At 48.1% G+C, this 13,802-nt stretch overlaps 2 protein-coding genes across 2 annotated transcripts; one reads left to right on the forward strand and one right to left on the reverse strand.

Moving 5' to 3' along the window:
* Positions 1-1,094: 1,094 nt before the first annotated feature.
* On the reverse strand, positions 1,095-11,759 carry LOC119464335 (rho GTPase-activating protein 20). Its single transcript, XM_049656317.1, has 4 exons — positions 11,522-11,759; positions 7,802-8,004; positions 6,537-6,696; positions 1,095-3,466 (listed from the first exon to the last, which is right to left on the reverse strand). The coding sequence occupies exons 2-4, from the start codon at positions 7,991-7,993 to the stop codon at positions 2,739-2,741; spliced, it is 1,080 nt and encodes a 359-aa protein (XP_049512274.1). The 5' UTR covers positions 7,994-8,004; positions 11,522-11,759; the 3' UTR covers positions 1,095-2,738.
* A 445-nt stretch (positions 11,760-12,204) lies between these two features.
* LOC119464337 (ATP-dependent (S)-NAD(P)H-hydrate dehydratase) lies at positions 12,205-13,675 on the forward strand. Its single transcript, XM_037725259.2, has one exon. It carries the CDS (start codon positions 12,495-12,497, stop codon positions 13,434-13,436), a length of 942 nt encoding a protein of 313 aa, XP_037581187.1. The 5' UTR covers positions 12,205-12,494; the 3' UTR covers positions 13,437-13,675.
* Positions 13,676-13,802: the final 127 nt, after the last annotated feature.

A 13,802-nucleotide genomic window follows, 5' to 3' on the forward strand; every position in this document is an offset into this window, starting at 1 on the left:
TTCCCTTTCACATTGAGGCAGAATGTACATCAGAGGCACCGTGAACAACAGAAACCTGAATTTTCTGTAGCAAGTCTTTTCAGTTGCAGTTTTACGCAGAGCATTTTTCCTAGAGCGGCATGCCCAATGGCACAAGCGACTGACTCTCTATGGAAAGATATTGGCACCTTCAAAAAAAGCCCAAAGCGCACCTTCAGACTTCGACTGCTGGCCTGACAACAATGGTGGCATTGTTGTCAGCAGGCTTGAAGAGTTTGTCAGCATGACGAGTGTATGGAACGATTACGATAGACGGTGTGACAAGAACATGGTGGACGACAATGTCAGCACAGTGCCTATGGCATAACGACAGCGCACACACATAAAACCAGGATTGACCATTTAGCAATTGTGCTGTGTAACGTACAGTGTGAGCACATGCAGGCAGGCCTTCTGTGGTCATTTTTACTGGTATATTTAGGATGATATGATGAAAGCGACGACGGTTTCTGGTTGTTGCCGATGCTATACTACGCGTGTACAGCTGTTAGTGGAAAAAAGAAAATAAACAGATGTCACTCCATAAGTTCTCAAAAATTGTATTGCGGCCCCCTTTCTTTCCACCACGGCAATTGTTAAGGTTGATGCTTGTTTTCGGCCTTTTGTACTCTCTAGTTTATAAAGCCCTGTTTTGGGCAGAAGCAATTCGTTGACTGATTGATTTCAACAACCAAAAGTTCATTTAAATTTAAGAGGCACTCTAGAGTGCAGGACTTCATATGTACATTGACCACTAATTTCCAAATGTGAGGCAAAATAAAATTATAAGAATGCTTTGTACTCTGCATTCATCAGAATGCACTCCCGACAGTCAGGAATTGAATGCATGAAAATTAACCTGCAACAAAACACCACAGTAATTGGGCCACCATAGAATTTTGGGCAGAAGTGGCAGATAATCTGTCATTCTGAGACTGCATTCGACCAAACTGGCTTGGTTTGATGCATCTGCACCCCTAACTACCATAACACAGGCAAACCACAGGTGACATGCAAGCATGTCAACATTAACCTGACAGATATCCACAAATTGGCAACACAAACCAAAGCATAACTTCTTTGTGTATAAACTTTATTAAGGATGCAAAAGAAAACACTGCATCCTCAAGATATTCAAAAAATGGCTGTGCATGTTTCATCGTGCATGCAAACTAAATGCCGACAAATGCAAAAGACATGGGGATTTGTAAAACATACCTGCTAAGTGAACTTACTAGGATTCTCCACAATAAATGAACATAGACGGTGGAAAATGAACAACATTGGGGAAATAAATTAATGTACAACACTTTTCACAACCAAGGTTGCAACAGTCAAGTCTGCCACAAACGCAGTTCTTTTACACCACAACCACCACCACCCAGCTGAGACGAGGTGTACGGCTTCTGGCTGTGACACAGTTGCCAACTTTGGCAGGCGCAATGATAATAAGAAAGGGGGGAGAAACGTGCCGATAACCTCCTGCATTTCGCCTGAGAACAAACTGTGACACGGGCACTACAAGGAACACAATGCAAAGAAACAAAGTAATACTAAAAAGACCAGAGTTGTATCTTTGGAATACATATTTCACACAAGGAACTGAAAGTAGGTGAGAAAGGACACCCTTAACGGAGTCAACATGTCCTAACAAAGGCAAGCTCGCTTGTAAAGTTGTGTTTATGTGGGCTGGTCGGTAGGTATTCAGGTTAGGGTGAAAACAGTGCAAAGATTGTACATCTCCCTTTCATGGTATCACTTCTTCACACTGTTTTCATCTTAAACCACTAGTATTAAGACTGTTGATTGCCAGCTCCCATTACCCCCTCTTGGTCCACCTGAATCCATCCCAATCATGGGAAAGAAAAAACAGGATACACCTTCAGATAACAATGTTTGACGTAATAGTTCAGCGGAAACCCGCTAGGTGGAGAGAAGTAATTAAATGGAAAATGGGATGGATGTCTCATTTTCCATTTAATTACATAACAATGTTGAAGCCAACAGTTGAAGCTTTCGTAATATAACTAGCAATATGCCGATGAGACCAAAATGTCAAGGGGGCCCAATGCCCAGGGGAGTTTGTTTACAAAGGCTGGCCATGTGAGGTCACATTCTGAGTTTCTGATCCTCCATGATACATTCAGCTGGGGGGACAAACCGTATTGGCTGAGATGCAAGAAAAGAATTGGGAGGATCAAGTACTCCAACCTGCAGGACAGCAAATGCTAAAGCTGCTCACAGAACAAACCTTGCAACCTCTGGAGCCAGCACCGATGAAAGGACCTTACAACACATGTGAACAAAGATGGCGTCAAATAAGACAAGCCCAACAATGTGTCAGTTCGGGTGAGTTATGAATTCACATCTAAACTCGTGAAAGTGCGCTATAGACGGGACGGAAATAAAGATTGTTGTACATGTCCCTATCGCTTCTATCCCATCTGTAGTGCACTTTTGCAAGTTTAAGTAAGAACAAGTCCACTCATAAAAAATCCTGACAACCTCAAACACTCAGTCCAACAAAGATCATCCACAGAAGCAGTAGACAGGCAAGCAGCACTGGCAGTCACGCATGCGACGCACTAGGAAGAAGTATTACTCGCGCCTGCAGGGCAGCAACTGCCAGAGCCACTCGCAGTGCCACCAACGGAAGAAGCGATGATGTCATCACAGCCAGAGGGTCCCGCTTCGTCCAGGTGGCGGGGTGAAGGCCCTTGTCAGATCCGTGGCTGGTAGGTGAGCGTGACATGAAATGTGCGCACATCCAGTTCCGTACAGTCCTGCTCAGACACCACTGGCGGACCATCGTTCTCCTTGCCACCTAGGAACCACTCGGAGCGGGTGCGCAGCCTCTGTGCCTGCTGGCGCTCTAAGGGGCACGACGACGATGCAGCCGCATCGTCAACGTGCAACTCCGCGAGCGCAGGTGCCGACTGGTGCAGACCCCAGCGCTGCGCCTCAGCCTGCAGCCAGGAGCGCTCAGCTTCGAGCGACGTCTTGCGCGGCACCAGTGAGTCCGGTGGGTACCGGAAGGCAAAGATCCAGTCCTCCTCAACACGGAGCACACGGCCAGTCAGCCGCGCATAATACTCGTAGTTGTGCCGGCCAAACAAGTTGCTCACTCCAAAATTGTCAATGAGGAAGCGTGTGGCTCGGCTGGCGGCACGGAATCGAGCCACATCTTCCATGCGCGCCACCTTGCCCGTGCAGGTGCGGAAGAAGGAAGGTGCCACGCTAACACCCAGTGCCTCGGCTGTCATGCCGGTGCGGCTCAGGTCCGAGGCGACCAGGCGGAACGTGCCAAACAGCAGCACCAGCAGCCGCTGCGCAGGCAGCGGTAGCTGGGCAAGCAGGTGCTGCACCCGCTCACGCCGCTCCTCGAGGCCACCTGGCTGGTCCAGCGCCACCAACAGCTGGGCCTCCAGCTCAGCACCGAACACGCCGCCTGCCGAGGAACACCACACAAGCTCTGGCTCAGAAACAACACCCCCCACTTTCTGCATTTTTCCTCTTGTAAGCCACGGTACACAGTGTGCCGAATAAGTAACTCCCAATTGGCACGCAATAAGTGAGTGCTATGCCGACATGACTTGAGACTTCACTTGCTAAGTATCTCTTCTCTTGAAAAACCCACTTCTCTATACAGTCAACGTCTGACTTTTCGGACTCCCTAGGGACTGCGAAAATGTACGAATGCCTTAAACTGCCCTCAAAGACTCAAATCACGACAGCCATGTCTGAAATAGCTCTAAAGGCCTGCCAGTACAATTATTAGGTGTCTTGGTGCTTGTACTGTAACAAGAGATGGCGGGTGCGCACGTGTATAGTTAAGGAACACAGTTGATGTCCCGTGACAGTGGCCCCTTTCCACTCTTGGTATGCTTCTACATTGCACATGCTTGACCGCCTACCACCACTGTATTGCGGCGAAGCTGACTTTCGGAAACTGGCATTATGGAATGCTTTAGATCCTTATCACACTTTCCACGCTATAAGACTATTGATGAGGATCAAGACCACGGAGTTCGGCATTGTTGCCAACGGCGGCAAATCCTTTGAATTAAAAGCATGGCATCAAACGGCGGGAACCTTGACAGCAAACATCGAAGCAGCTAAGCCTAATGGCAGCACATAACGGCTACGGCTGCCAGGGAATCGGAGGGAGAGAGCGCTGATTCAAAGCTAAGAGATAATCAAAATGGCAGTAGTAGTGGCTTCAATTAACGCTGTTTCAGACCAGTAGTCACAGCAGAAAGTCTGAGAAATAGGACGGCAAAGGGTTTCAGCATCCGAAATTTCAGAAATCCTTATACATTGGGTCTATGAGGTACATGGCAGTTCTGCGAATGCATCCAAAAACCAATAGTTGACTGCTTACAGTCAAGAATATAAATCAATGCAGAATAAGAGGCCACAATTACAGTGAACATAGACTAACAAATTAACACCAACTGCCATAGCAACCACAGTGAATTCATCATTGTAATCTGCTCTCTGTAAATGCCCCGAATATTTGTCACATAAATGCAAACAAGCAGGTTGAACTTATAATGGGAGATACAAACATTAAATGTATGAAGGCAATATAGAAAGAACACAATCCACAAGAGAAGGGTCAAACCAGGGGTGCAACAGCTGAAATAGGATTCGGAGCAATTTTTGGAGCACCAAATTCCAAATTTGGAGCAGTTCAACAGAGAAGACAGCTTACTTTGGAACAGAAAACAAAGAGTTGTGGACATTTACAGCAAATAGTTATAATTAACCCCAGCAGTGTGACAGAGCTACAAAGCATTAAACTCCAGTGCAATCATGCTTTAGCTTCAGTGGACAAGGTCCTGCGAAAGTGACCAATGAATTCTGCAGAAACCTGCAAGGTGCGGTGAATTCGTACCAACCTGCGATGCAGGTTTATCCAAATGTTTAGAACATTTATAGAACCAAGCAAAGAAACATAAAGCATGGAATAAAAAGGTTAGTATAAAAACTGCAAACAAATTATTCATTTGTGCTCCCAAGTGCTCTTACACATGAGTAGCATCTGACTAGTCTAGAGCATGACTAGCCCAAAGGTGCTAATTTTCACTGAAGCGCTCTACATCAGCGTTGCCGTGGCGTAAAGAGGCACCACAACATTACAACAGATCCACATACAACATTCTTTCGGATATAACAGACTATTCTTCTCACTTAGTTTGGTCCTGCTTATATTATCAATGCAACCAATTCCATTTTTAACAAGCCCGGTTATAACGGACTATTGGCTACAACAGCCAAATTTTGGGGCAAATTTTGTCTACATGTTGTAAATACAACGTACTTTGCTACGGCGATGCATGCATACGACAGTGCACTGCATGCTATTAGTTCCAGCCGCTTGCGGAATTTGCAAAAATGCTTTTAAGGACCGAATACACTAGCGGCAAGTTTCTCGTAACGGTGTACCGTGCAATGCCCCACCAGTGGAGAGCTTTTGTGTCAACCATGCAAGCAGACCACTGCTGCCCACCGCTGTCGGCTCAGTGCCGAGCAAACACCAAAGGTGCCCTACGCCTTACAAGCTTCAAAACCGACGCTGTTGCAAACATAGCTCAAAAACAACTGCTGGCGATCACAAAATGCACCATTTTGAGAACACTTTATTTCTCATCACATCAATTCGCACTGTGGAGTTTCGAGCGCTCGCAATAGTTGTGCGATGTCGTCGCATTTTAAAAACTCCATCACCAACCCTGCCAGGACGGGATAGCAGCGGGACATAAAAAACTGTCACTTGGCTGTCATCCTGCCTACGGGGAAGTCACGATTTGTGGTCACTCACACACCACTAACGGTGTGCAGCCTCTGATCGCACACGCCGAACGACCACCGCATGGTTCAAGCACTACAAGCCCCATGCATATAGGGCATCGTGTCCGCGCCTGCTCCGTGTGCCAACATGCCGATCCACCTGTAGGCAGGTTGACAACTGAGTGACAGTGTTTTATGACCCGCTGCCATCCCATCCAGGCAGGAAGATGAGGGACATGGAGTTGGAAATGCAATGGACAACTATTGCAAGGTTTGAAACCCCACAGCACAAAAAAGAAGATATGCCGCTATTTGCGGCATCCAGACTGCGAGGCACGTGATGCAGTCGAGCCGTCTCGCACGCAGTGCAGTGGCAGCCAGATGCAGGCTCCAAGCTGAACTTGCCTCATGCTACAGATTTGACAGTCATCATTACTTGTCGCAAATGATAAAATTAACACATCGGTTCATATTACTGGCAGTGCAACTGAGATCGTTTTAGGCTAGTCACAGCATTTTGGCACAGTGTGGCACATAAATACGCAATTGGATCAAAATAGCACAATTGATAAAGCTGTCGCACCCCTGGTCCAACAGAAGATAACGAGGCACAAGCACACTTCTACAATAATTGCAACATGAGAGCCATTAACATCATATTCCTCTATATATTGTGTCTCCCCCAGAGGGTGCACAACAAAAAGCTGCAAAGGTAGCGAACCCACCAGGCAGTTTACGCAGAAAGCGCTTGAGAACCGACGCCATGGTGTGTACTGAGAAGTTGTCCAGGTTCACCAGGCGACCCTGGTGCAGGGAGTGCGCCAGCTTGCGCGCGTTACCCTGATGTCCTGGTGCCCGGAAGACATCTTTCTTGCGGGGAGCCTCCTGCATGTAGCAACACACAAATTATATTCATTTTATTTTGACAGCTGTGCCTACACACACAGCTGCGCGTGTTTCATTTGATGTCGATAGCACATACGGTTTCGCCACACCGTGCAATAACACTTCCCTTATACTGCTATGTTTTAGCTTCTGTTTACTTCTATTTTTCTTCTCTCACTTTGAAATAAAAGAGAACCAGAACAGAAACAAAAATATCATCTCATACTGCCCACCCCCTGGTGGGGAGTCATAATATTGCAAACGCCATCAATGCCCTTTACTGCTGTCGGTGAGTAAAACAGCGTTCGACAGCTGGTGCAACAGTTTCTTGCGCAAAAATCAAAAGCAAAGCCACAAACCAAGTTATGACAGAGCTGACAATGTAAAAGAGGAAGGGAAAGCGCATGCCCAATCATAAACGGGACCTTCGACACTTGTCACGATAGGCCTCGCTCACTGCTACTTGCAGTTTGTGGGAGTTTCATGAGCCAGCACAGCACTGCATGATAACAAAACTACCGAAACAGAAAAGCACAGGTGGCACAGTGTCAAGAGAAAACATCTTTCAACCTACTGTTGTTGGCTACAATGTTGCCTACAGGCAACACGCCAGAAAAAGTTTTTTTTCTTGCCTATTTTCGGTGTTGAGTGCAGAGTTTCTGTTCAAGTTTGGCCAACAGCAAGCATGATTTGTTGGATAAGAGCAGGAAAGCAGGACGACAAAGAAGTTTGCCGCACGAATCTCTTTTTTATTTTTAAGCGCTGGCGGAGGAGACAGACCAATGCAATATCCCTGGCAGCAGTGGTATCACACAGGTAATGTAAAGCAAATGCAATGTACACTTGTGTTTTACATTTGACAAGAACTGTCCGTACAAACGAAGCCATGGGTGAATTCGGGTGAACCCCAGTTCCAGTGTTTTGCCTGGTGTGGCCCTCTATTGCTAAAAAAGTGGCTGCAAATTACCTTTTTTTTTTTTTTCAGTTGATAAGCTTGTTCTCGTTACATTTGGCACACTTGGATGGAAGATAATTTTTTCGGGTACTTGTATATGTGTTGTCCTTAAAGGATCAATAAAATAGCTGCAGCGTGAGCGTCTCGCACCTTGTTGAGCCGCAGCATAAGCACGAGCAGCGGTGCAGGCAAGTCACTGCTGTCCTTGCAGAGTTGCTCCAGGGGCACTCCAAATTTGACCCGCTCCAAACGCGAGGACGGGGTCTGGCCACCACCGCACGAGGTCACCGCCTGGCTCAGGCTGGTGGCACCCCGGTGGACACGGCGCGCCCACGTGGACATGCCTGCGGCAACTTGGACAGAGGCGCGACTGAGTAAGAAGGCAGTCTTTGTGAAAAAAAAGTCCCAAATGGTTCTAAAGAAACATTAGTGGTGTATTTACATGACAGACAGCTCTGCGGATGACTGCACCGCAGATAGTAATTGCACAGCCCTTCTGGATGCCAAGAGTATCCCCACAACAGACAAGGCAAGCATACAACAGAGCCAAAAAAGTATTACTGCCCACTATTCCGCACTCTCCGTGAATGTTAGCAGCGTCAACATGGAGGTCGAAAAGAAGCACAGCCACAACGGCTATTCTGTCCTAATTGAGCGACGCAATGTATTTGTTTCTTTAAAGCAGTCCTGTTGGCAAAAGTGCAGTGCTTGTTTCCAGGCTTACAAAGCATCCTAGACTAAGCAGTATACAACAGCCAGAATCTGGATAGGAGAAACAGCTCGGCATTTTCCACCCACGCACGTCATGGATCATTCTGTGACGAGTAGTAGTATGATGCGTCGTCCGGCATGGAAAATCCTGATTTGTCCCATCGTGAAGCCATAGCAACTTGGCCATCTTTCTGTCGTATTGAATGGTATTCTTTTCAAAATCATTTTAAAGTGCAGCTTTCGTTGCCTCTTCCCTTGACTTTTCCACTGCTGCTACTGTCTTGCACGCCGCACATTGGGGGGTGGTTGAAAATATGGATAATGTACATGGTAAGGACACAGGAAAGGCATCTGTGAGCCCTTTCCAGCAAGAACTCCCTGGCCATTGACACAATGCCCTCTGGACAGCTGTAATTACTCGTTAGCCCCCCACAAAAGCATTGCAGAAGCTGCAGCGCTTACTTTTGTACTGACGAGCAATAGCCCAGATGGGTGATAGTTTGGTGGAAAAAGGAGACAGAATGTGTAAAGCCATTCAACACCCTGATGTCAACAGGGTGTTGAATGGAAGTCAACACCCTGACAGAACAGGTGAATAATTGCCACTCTTCACTGGTGGCAGCTTGCATACATGGGATGATCGCAGGAAAAGGGAAAGGTGCAGTCAGAAAGCATGCTTCGTTTGGGGTCTCTTCAATAAAAGAAACGCTACTACTAGACATGGCAACAGTTGCGGACAAACTGTAAAGATTTTAATTCAAGGTATGATACGGCACATTTCTGGTATATCTGAAAAATAAACACCGTGTGAGTTTGTAAATGTGGACAACTGACGCAAGGCGTGCAGACGCAAAGCCGCACTAAAGCACTGCAACTTCAAGACAACACTTCAGCCACGATGCGATGCGCCCATGTGAAAGAATGACAGTGTTAACCTTCTTGCAGGCTACGAACAATGGCACACAACAACGCCTCAGTGTGTTTTCTGTGCACTAAATATACAAAGACAAGTAGTGCATGCTAGGTAACAATGAACATCACATCACGACTGTCATAGGCCGTCAACATCACCACCAAATATCGTCAATGAACACAAACGGCACATAAATCTTCGCTTACATCGATTCCCACAGTGTGCGGGGTCTGCATAATATTTTCATTCATTTGCAAGGAAAAGGCTGATTATTTATGAATAAAACAAAGGTGCCAAGCTCCTCCTTCTTGAATTTCCTGTTGGAAGCTCACTGCAGGTACATTAGCGTGGCATGATGGATTTCAAAGTGTTTTCTCATGTTTGGGCCATTTCAATGCAAGAAATAATTTTGAAAGCTGTTTGGTTGAGTCTCTGATTGTTTATTGGCATTGAAAGACTGCATTGAATTCTTGAATAACCAACCAGACCCGAGCAGATGCTGTCAAATTCCATCATGTCACAAAAGACCAATGCAGGAACTTAGGTCAGTAACAGAATAACGTATAAGGATACAACATGGCTTCAAAGATTTTTTTTTAATGTAATTGTGGCGTTTTACATGCCAAAAACACGATACGATTATGAGGCACGCCATAGTTGGGGGCTTTGGATTAACTTTGACCACCTGGGGTTCCATAACGTGCGCTCAATGCATGATACACAGGTGTTTTTGCATTTTGCCCCCAACTAAATGTGGCCGCCACAACCTGTATTTGATCCCGCACCCTCGGGCTGCAAAGCACCAAAGCTACTACGACACCAGGGCGGGTCTTCAAAGATACACTATAGTCATACCAACATAACATGTAATTATGAGCCGTTAAATAGAGTGATGAATTTGTGAACAATTTGAAGCAAGATGTTAAGATCACGACAAATTTCATGAGCTGTCAAGCTACTTGGAATATGGCCAGAAAGCGTAATACCAGCACAAACAAAATGAATGATAAATAAAAAAATGAGGATCACATTTTGTGTGCAGCTTTTATAACTGGCCATATAGAACAGCAAATAGCCCTACAGCACTTTGTATTTACTGCATACCAATGAACAGATGCTGACGTGGTACCATGGAACAGGTTTAACAAAGTAAGTTCTGAACCCCAACAGGTTCATACAGACAATCACTCTCTCAACAACTGCAACAACGGGATCTGATAATGATTGCTAAATATGTGTTGCGTAAACCACAAAGAACTATTTCTAGCATGCGAGATGTTATATCTTAAAGCAACAAAAAGTATTTCAAATGGCATTGTCGTGACATTTCCGCAATAATTTACGAATCCCTAGAAGTCCTCATACGAATGCATTATTGCCAGACACGCACCTGTAGCGATCCGGTTAGCCAAAATGCAACTTGCACGTCAGCATCGGAAACTGAGAACATACGAGGCTTATTCGAGCGAGAATAGTTCACCATGTGCGACTCAAGGCACACATCTTATCTGCGATCACACAGCAGCGACCTTTCAAATATCGCGGTACTTGCATGACGCATGCGCTGACTAAACCCGGATATCCTCGCGTAGACTGATTAGTTTAAGTCAGCTGTGTCTACTCCTTGGACATATACAGGTACACTATCCCGTTTGATATTGCAGCAATACACAGCATCATGTATTTATTAGGACACTCTGCAAAACCTCCTCATATGAGATGACGTTAGACGACAGCTCGTGAGTACAACCACACCAATGTTCTTATCTGGGCAAACAAGCCTACAGGCAACAGCACAACATGTGCACGTGTTGCTGTTTAAGCACACCGCGCGTCAGTTATCGACACTCCGACTGTCTCAAAGTCCGCTGCCTGTCTGTCAACAGCGCGTCTGATCAGGCATTTACATCGGCGTAAGCGCCATTAAGTTACAGCGATTATTCCTCTGCTTTTTCCTGGCAGAGTTGCGATCTCATCGCAAAGCCTTCAAGATTTCAAACGCGCAACAATGACTACGGGTCGCCGTTTGAAGGAGACCTAGTTACTGAGCCGTGCTTCCGCCTTATACAACTGCACGGAAAGGACACTGTACTCGCAAAGCGTGGCTTTCAATCCTTCTGACTCCTTGCCGTTCCCATCAACTCGAAAATTACCCTTCACAACACGTACATTGCTTCCATGAACCAGCATGTGTGCGTGGTTGCAACAACAACAGTTCACGTCGGTCCCCCTGGATGATGGCTCACCTGCAACTCAACCTGGCTGACAGTCTCCGATCATGCTGACCGCCGAGCGCAACGACTGACGAGACAATACGCTCATGCAACTGGTTGAGCAGTCAAGCAGCGGGCCCGCCGCTGCACCGTATCTTCGGAACTCGGCACGACACCAACGACACTTTCAAAAGACGTTGATGCCAACAACGGAGCAACGAGCGCCCAAAGCCGCCATAAGCTCGTCACGTGACACGATTTATTTGTTGCCAGCCGATGCCTTGTAAAAAGTGCTCTGCATAGTATCGGAGATAGGTCTTGGCTTTGCAGGACCCGTCTTGCGATGATGTCCCCCAAAAATTATTTGAGTATGCAGTATGCGCACAGAATTTTGCACAAAATGTAGATAGCCAAATTCGGTATGTCAACTGCATTCACATAAATGCACAAAACTGCCGCGGAAAGTGGGCGTGGACGACGCGAAGATATAGCAAAACGAAACGTGTGTGACTCGAAATATCTACTTTCGCTCTAACCAATACTCTGAACGAGTGAAAAATGCAAACTAAAGGAACATATATCGGTGAAAAAGTTGAGATCATCTGCAGTACTGTATATGCAGTTCGATAAAGCGAACAGAGCGCCATTCTGCACGGCGGACGTGTCATGCAAGTGTGCGCAATGTGTGTCGGCTAGTGTCGGCGCTCGCGCGCATTCTCGAAGTCGAATGTGCGGCTGTGCTACCTTCTAGCCTCTCTAGTGCGGTGCATCGAACTAGGACGGAAGTATCGTGCACGGGTGTCGTGTTCCATGCGGTTCCCTGAGCTCGTCTGCAGATCGGTAAAACGCATACTCTGTGGTTTAAAGGCGGCGTGTTGCTAGTGCGGTGGCATCGCCAGATTGCCCGATCATCTCCAGCGGTCATCCAGTGCCCCGTGCTCATGTGTGAATCCGCGATTGGTACGAGAGCAGGCGAGCTCAGTTAGCAGCAGTCGACTCGTTCGACATGGCCGCGGTTCCAGAAAGCGTGAGCGCCGAGCAGCGGCTCGTGTGTGCGATCATTCCGCCGCTCGATTCCGCGCGACACAAGGGCCAGGCGGGCCGCATCGCCATCCTGGGCGGCTCACCCGACTACACGGGAGCGCCGTACTTCTCCGGCATGGCGGCCCTACGGACAGGCGCCGACCTGGCCTACGTGCTGTGCCCGCCCAGCGCCGCGCAGGCGATCAAGTCGTACAGCCCGGAGCTCATGGTCATGGCGCTGCCGGAGACCGGAGGCCCCGATGCAGTCGCGGAGCGGGTCTGCGAGCTGCTGCCGCGAATGCACGCCCTTTTAGTCGGGCCAGGACTGGGTCGCGCAGAGGCCACGCGCGGCTTGCTCAAGACAGTGGTGGCCAAGGCGCGGTCGCTGTCCCTGCCGCTGGTCGTGGACGCAGACGCACTGCACTTCGTGGCGCAAGATCCGGACATGGTACGCGGATACCAGCGAGCGTTGCTCACGCCCAACGCGGCAGAGCTGGAGCGGCTGTGCAACGCCGTGCTGGGCGTCAGGGCTGCGGCGCCGGACCGCGCGGAAGCGGCGCGTCAGCTGGCCCGCGGTCTGGGCAACGTCACCGTGCTGGCCAAAGGTTCGGAAGACGTCGTGACGGACGGACGCGTGAGCCTGTACTGTCGCGAGCAAGGCAGTCCGAGGCGGTGCGGTGGACAGGGCGATGTTCTAAGCGGGGCTGCAGCCACGCTGATGCACTGGAGTCACGCCGCAGATGCTCCGGCTGGAGACGGTGCCGCGGGTCAGCTGGCAGCAGCACCTTTGGCTGCCCTGGGTGCCGCCATGCTCGTACGTCGGTGCAGCCGGCTTGCCTTCCAGAAGATGGCACGCAGCACGCTGACATCGGATATGCTGGCTGAGATGCGCACCGCGTTTTCTGCCCTCTTCCCTGTCGACTGAGGCCTGCGCGCCTAGAGTAGAAGGGCGAAGAACTGAGAACAATGTAGTTCACCTAAGTCATTTCTGAACTCGAGTTAAGCAGTTCTTCGTACAATCCGATAACTGCTCATAAAGCTACAGTTGTCTAAACCCGTCGCTGTCACGGACGGGCGCATGGGTTTAGTTTCGGAATCGTTTGTTATACCAATAAAGATCTGCATATCTGTGCTGTGGCACGCCCGTAGCGTTTATGAGCGAAACGTGTTTTTGCTTGCTTGGTCTGTCCCGTTTTCTGGGGTGTTGAAATAGGTGACATGATCGAATCGGTTGTGAAATCGCCTTTCGTTTCGGAATCGTCAAACTTGGCCGCCATGTCTCAAAGTGTGG

This window comes from Dermacentor silvarum, chromosome 9, assembly GCF_013339745.2.
Source record: "Dermacentor silvarum isolate Dsil-2018 chromosome 9, BIME_Dsil_1.4, whole genome shotgun sequence".
Taxonomy (NCBI): Eukaryota; Metazoa; Arthropoda; class Arachnida; order Ixodida; family Ixodidae; genus Dermacentor; species Dermacentor silvarum.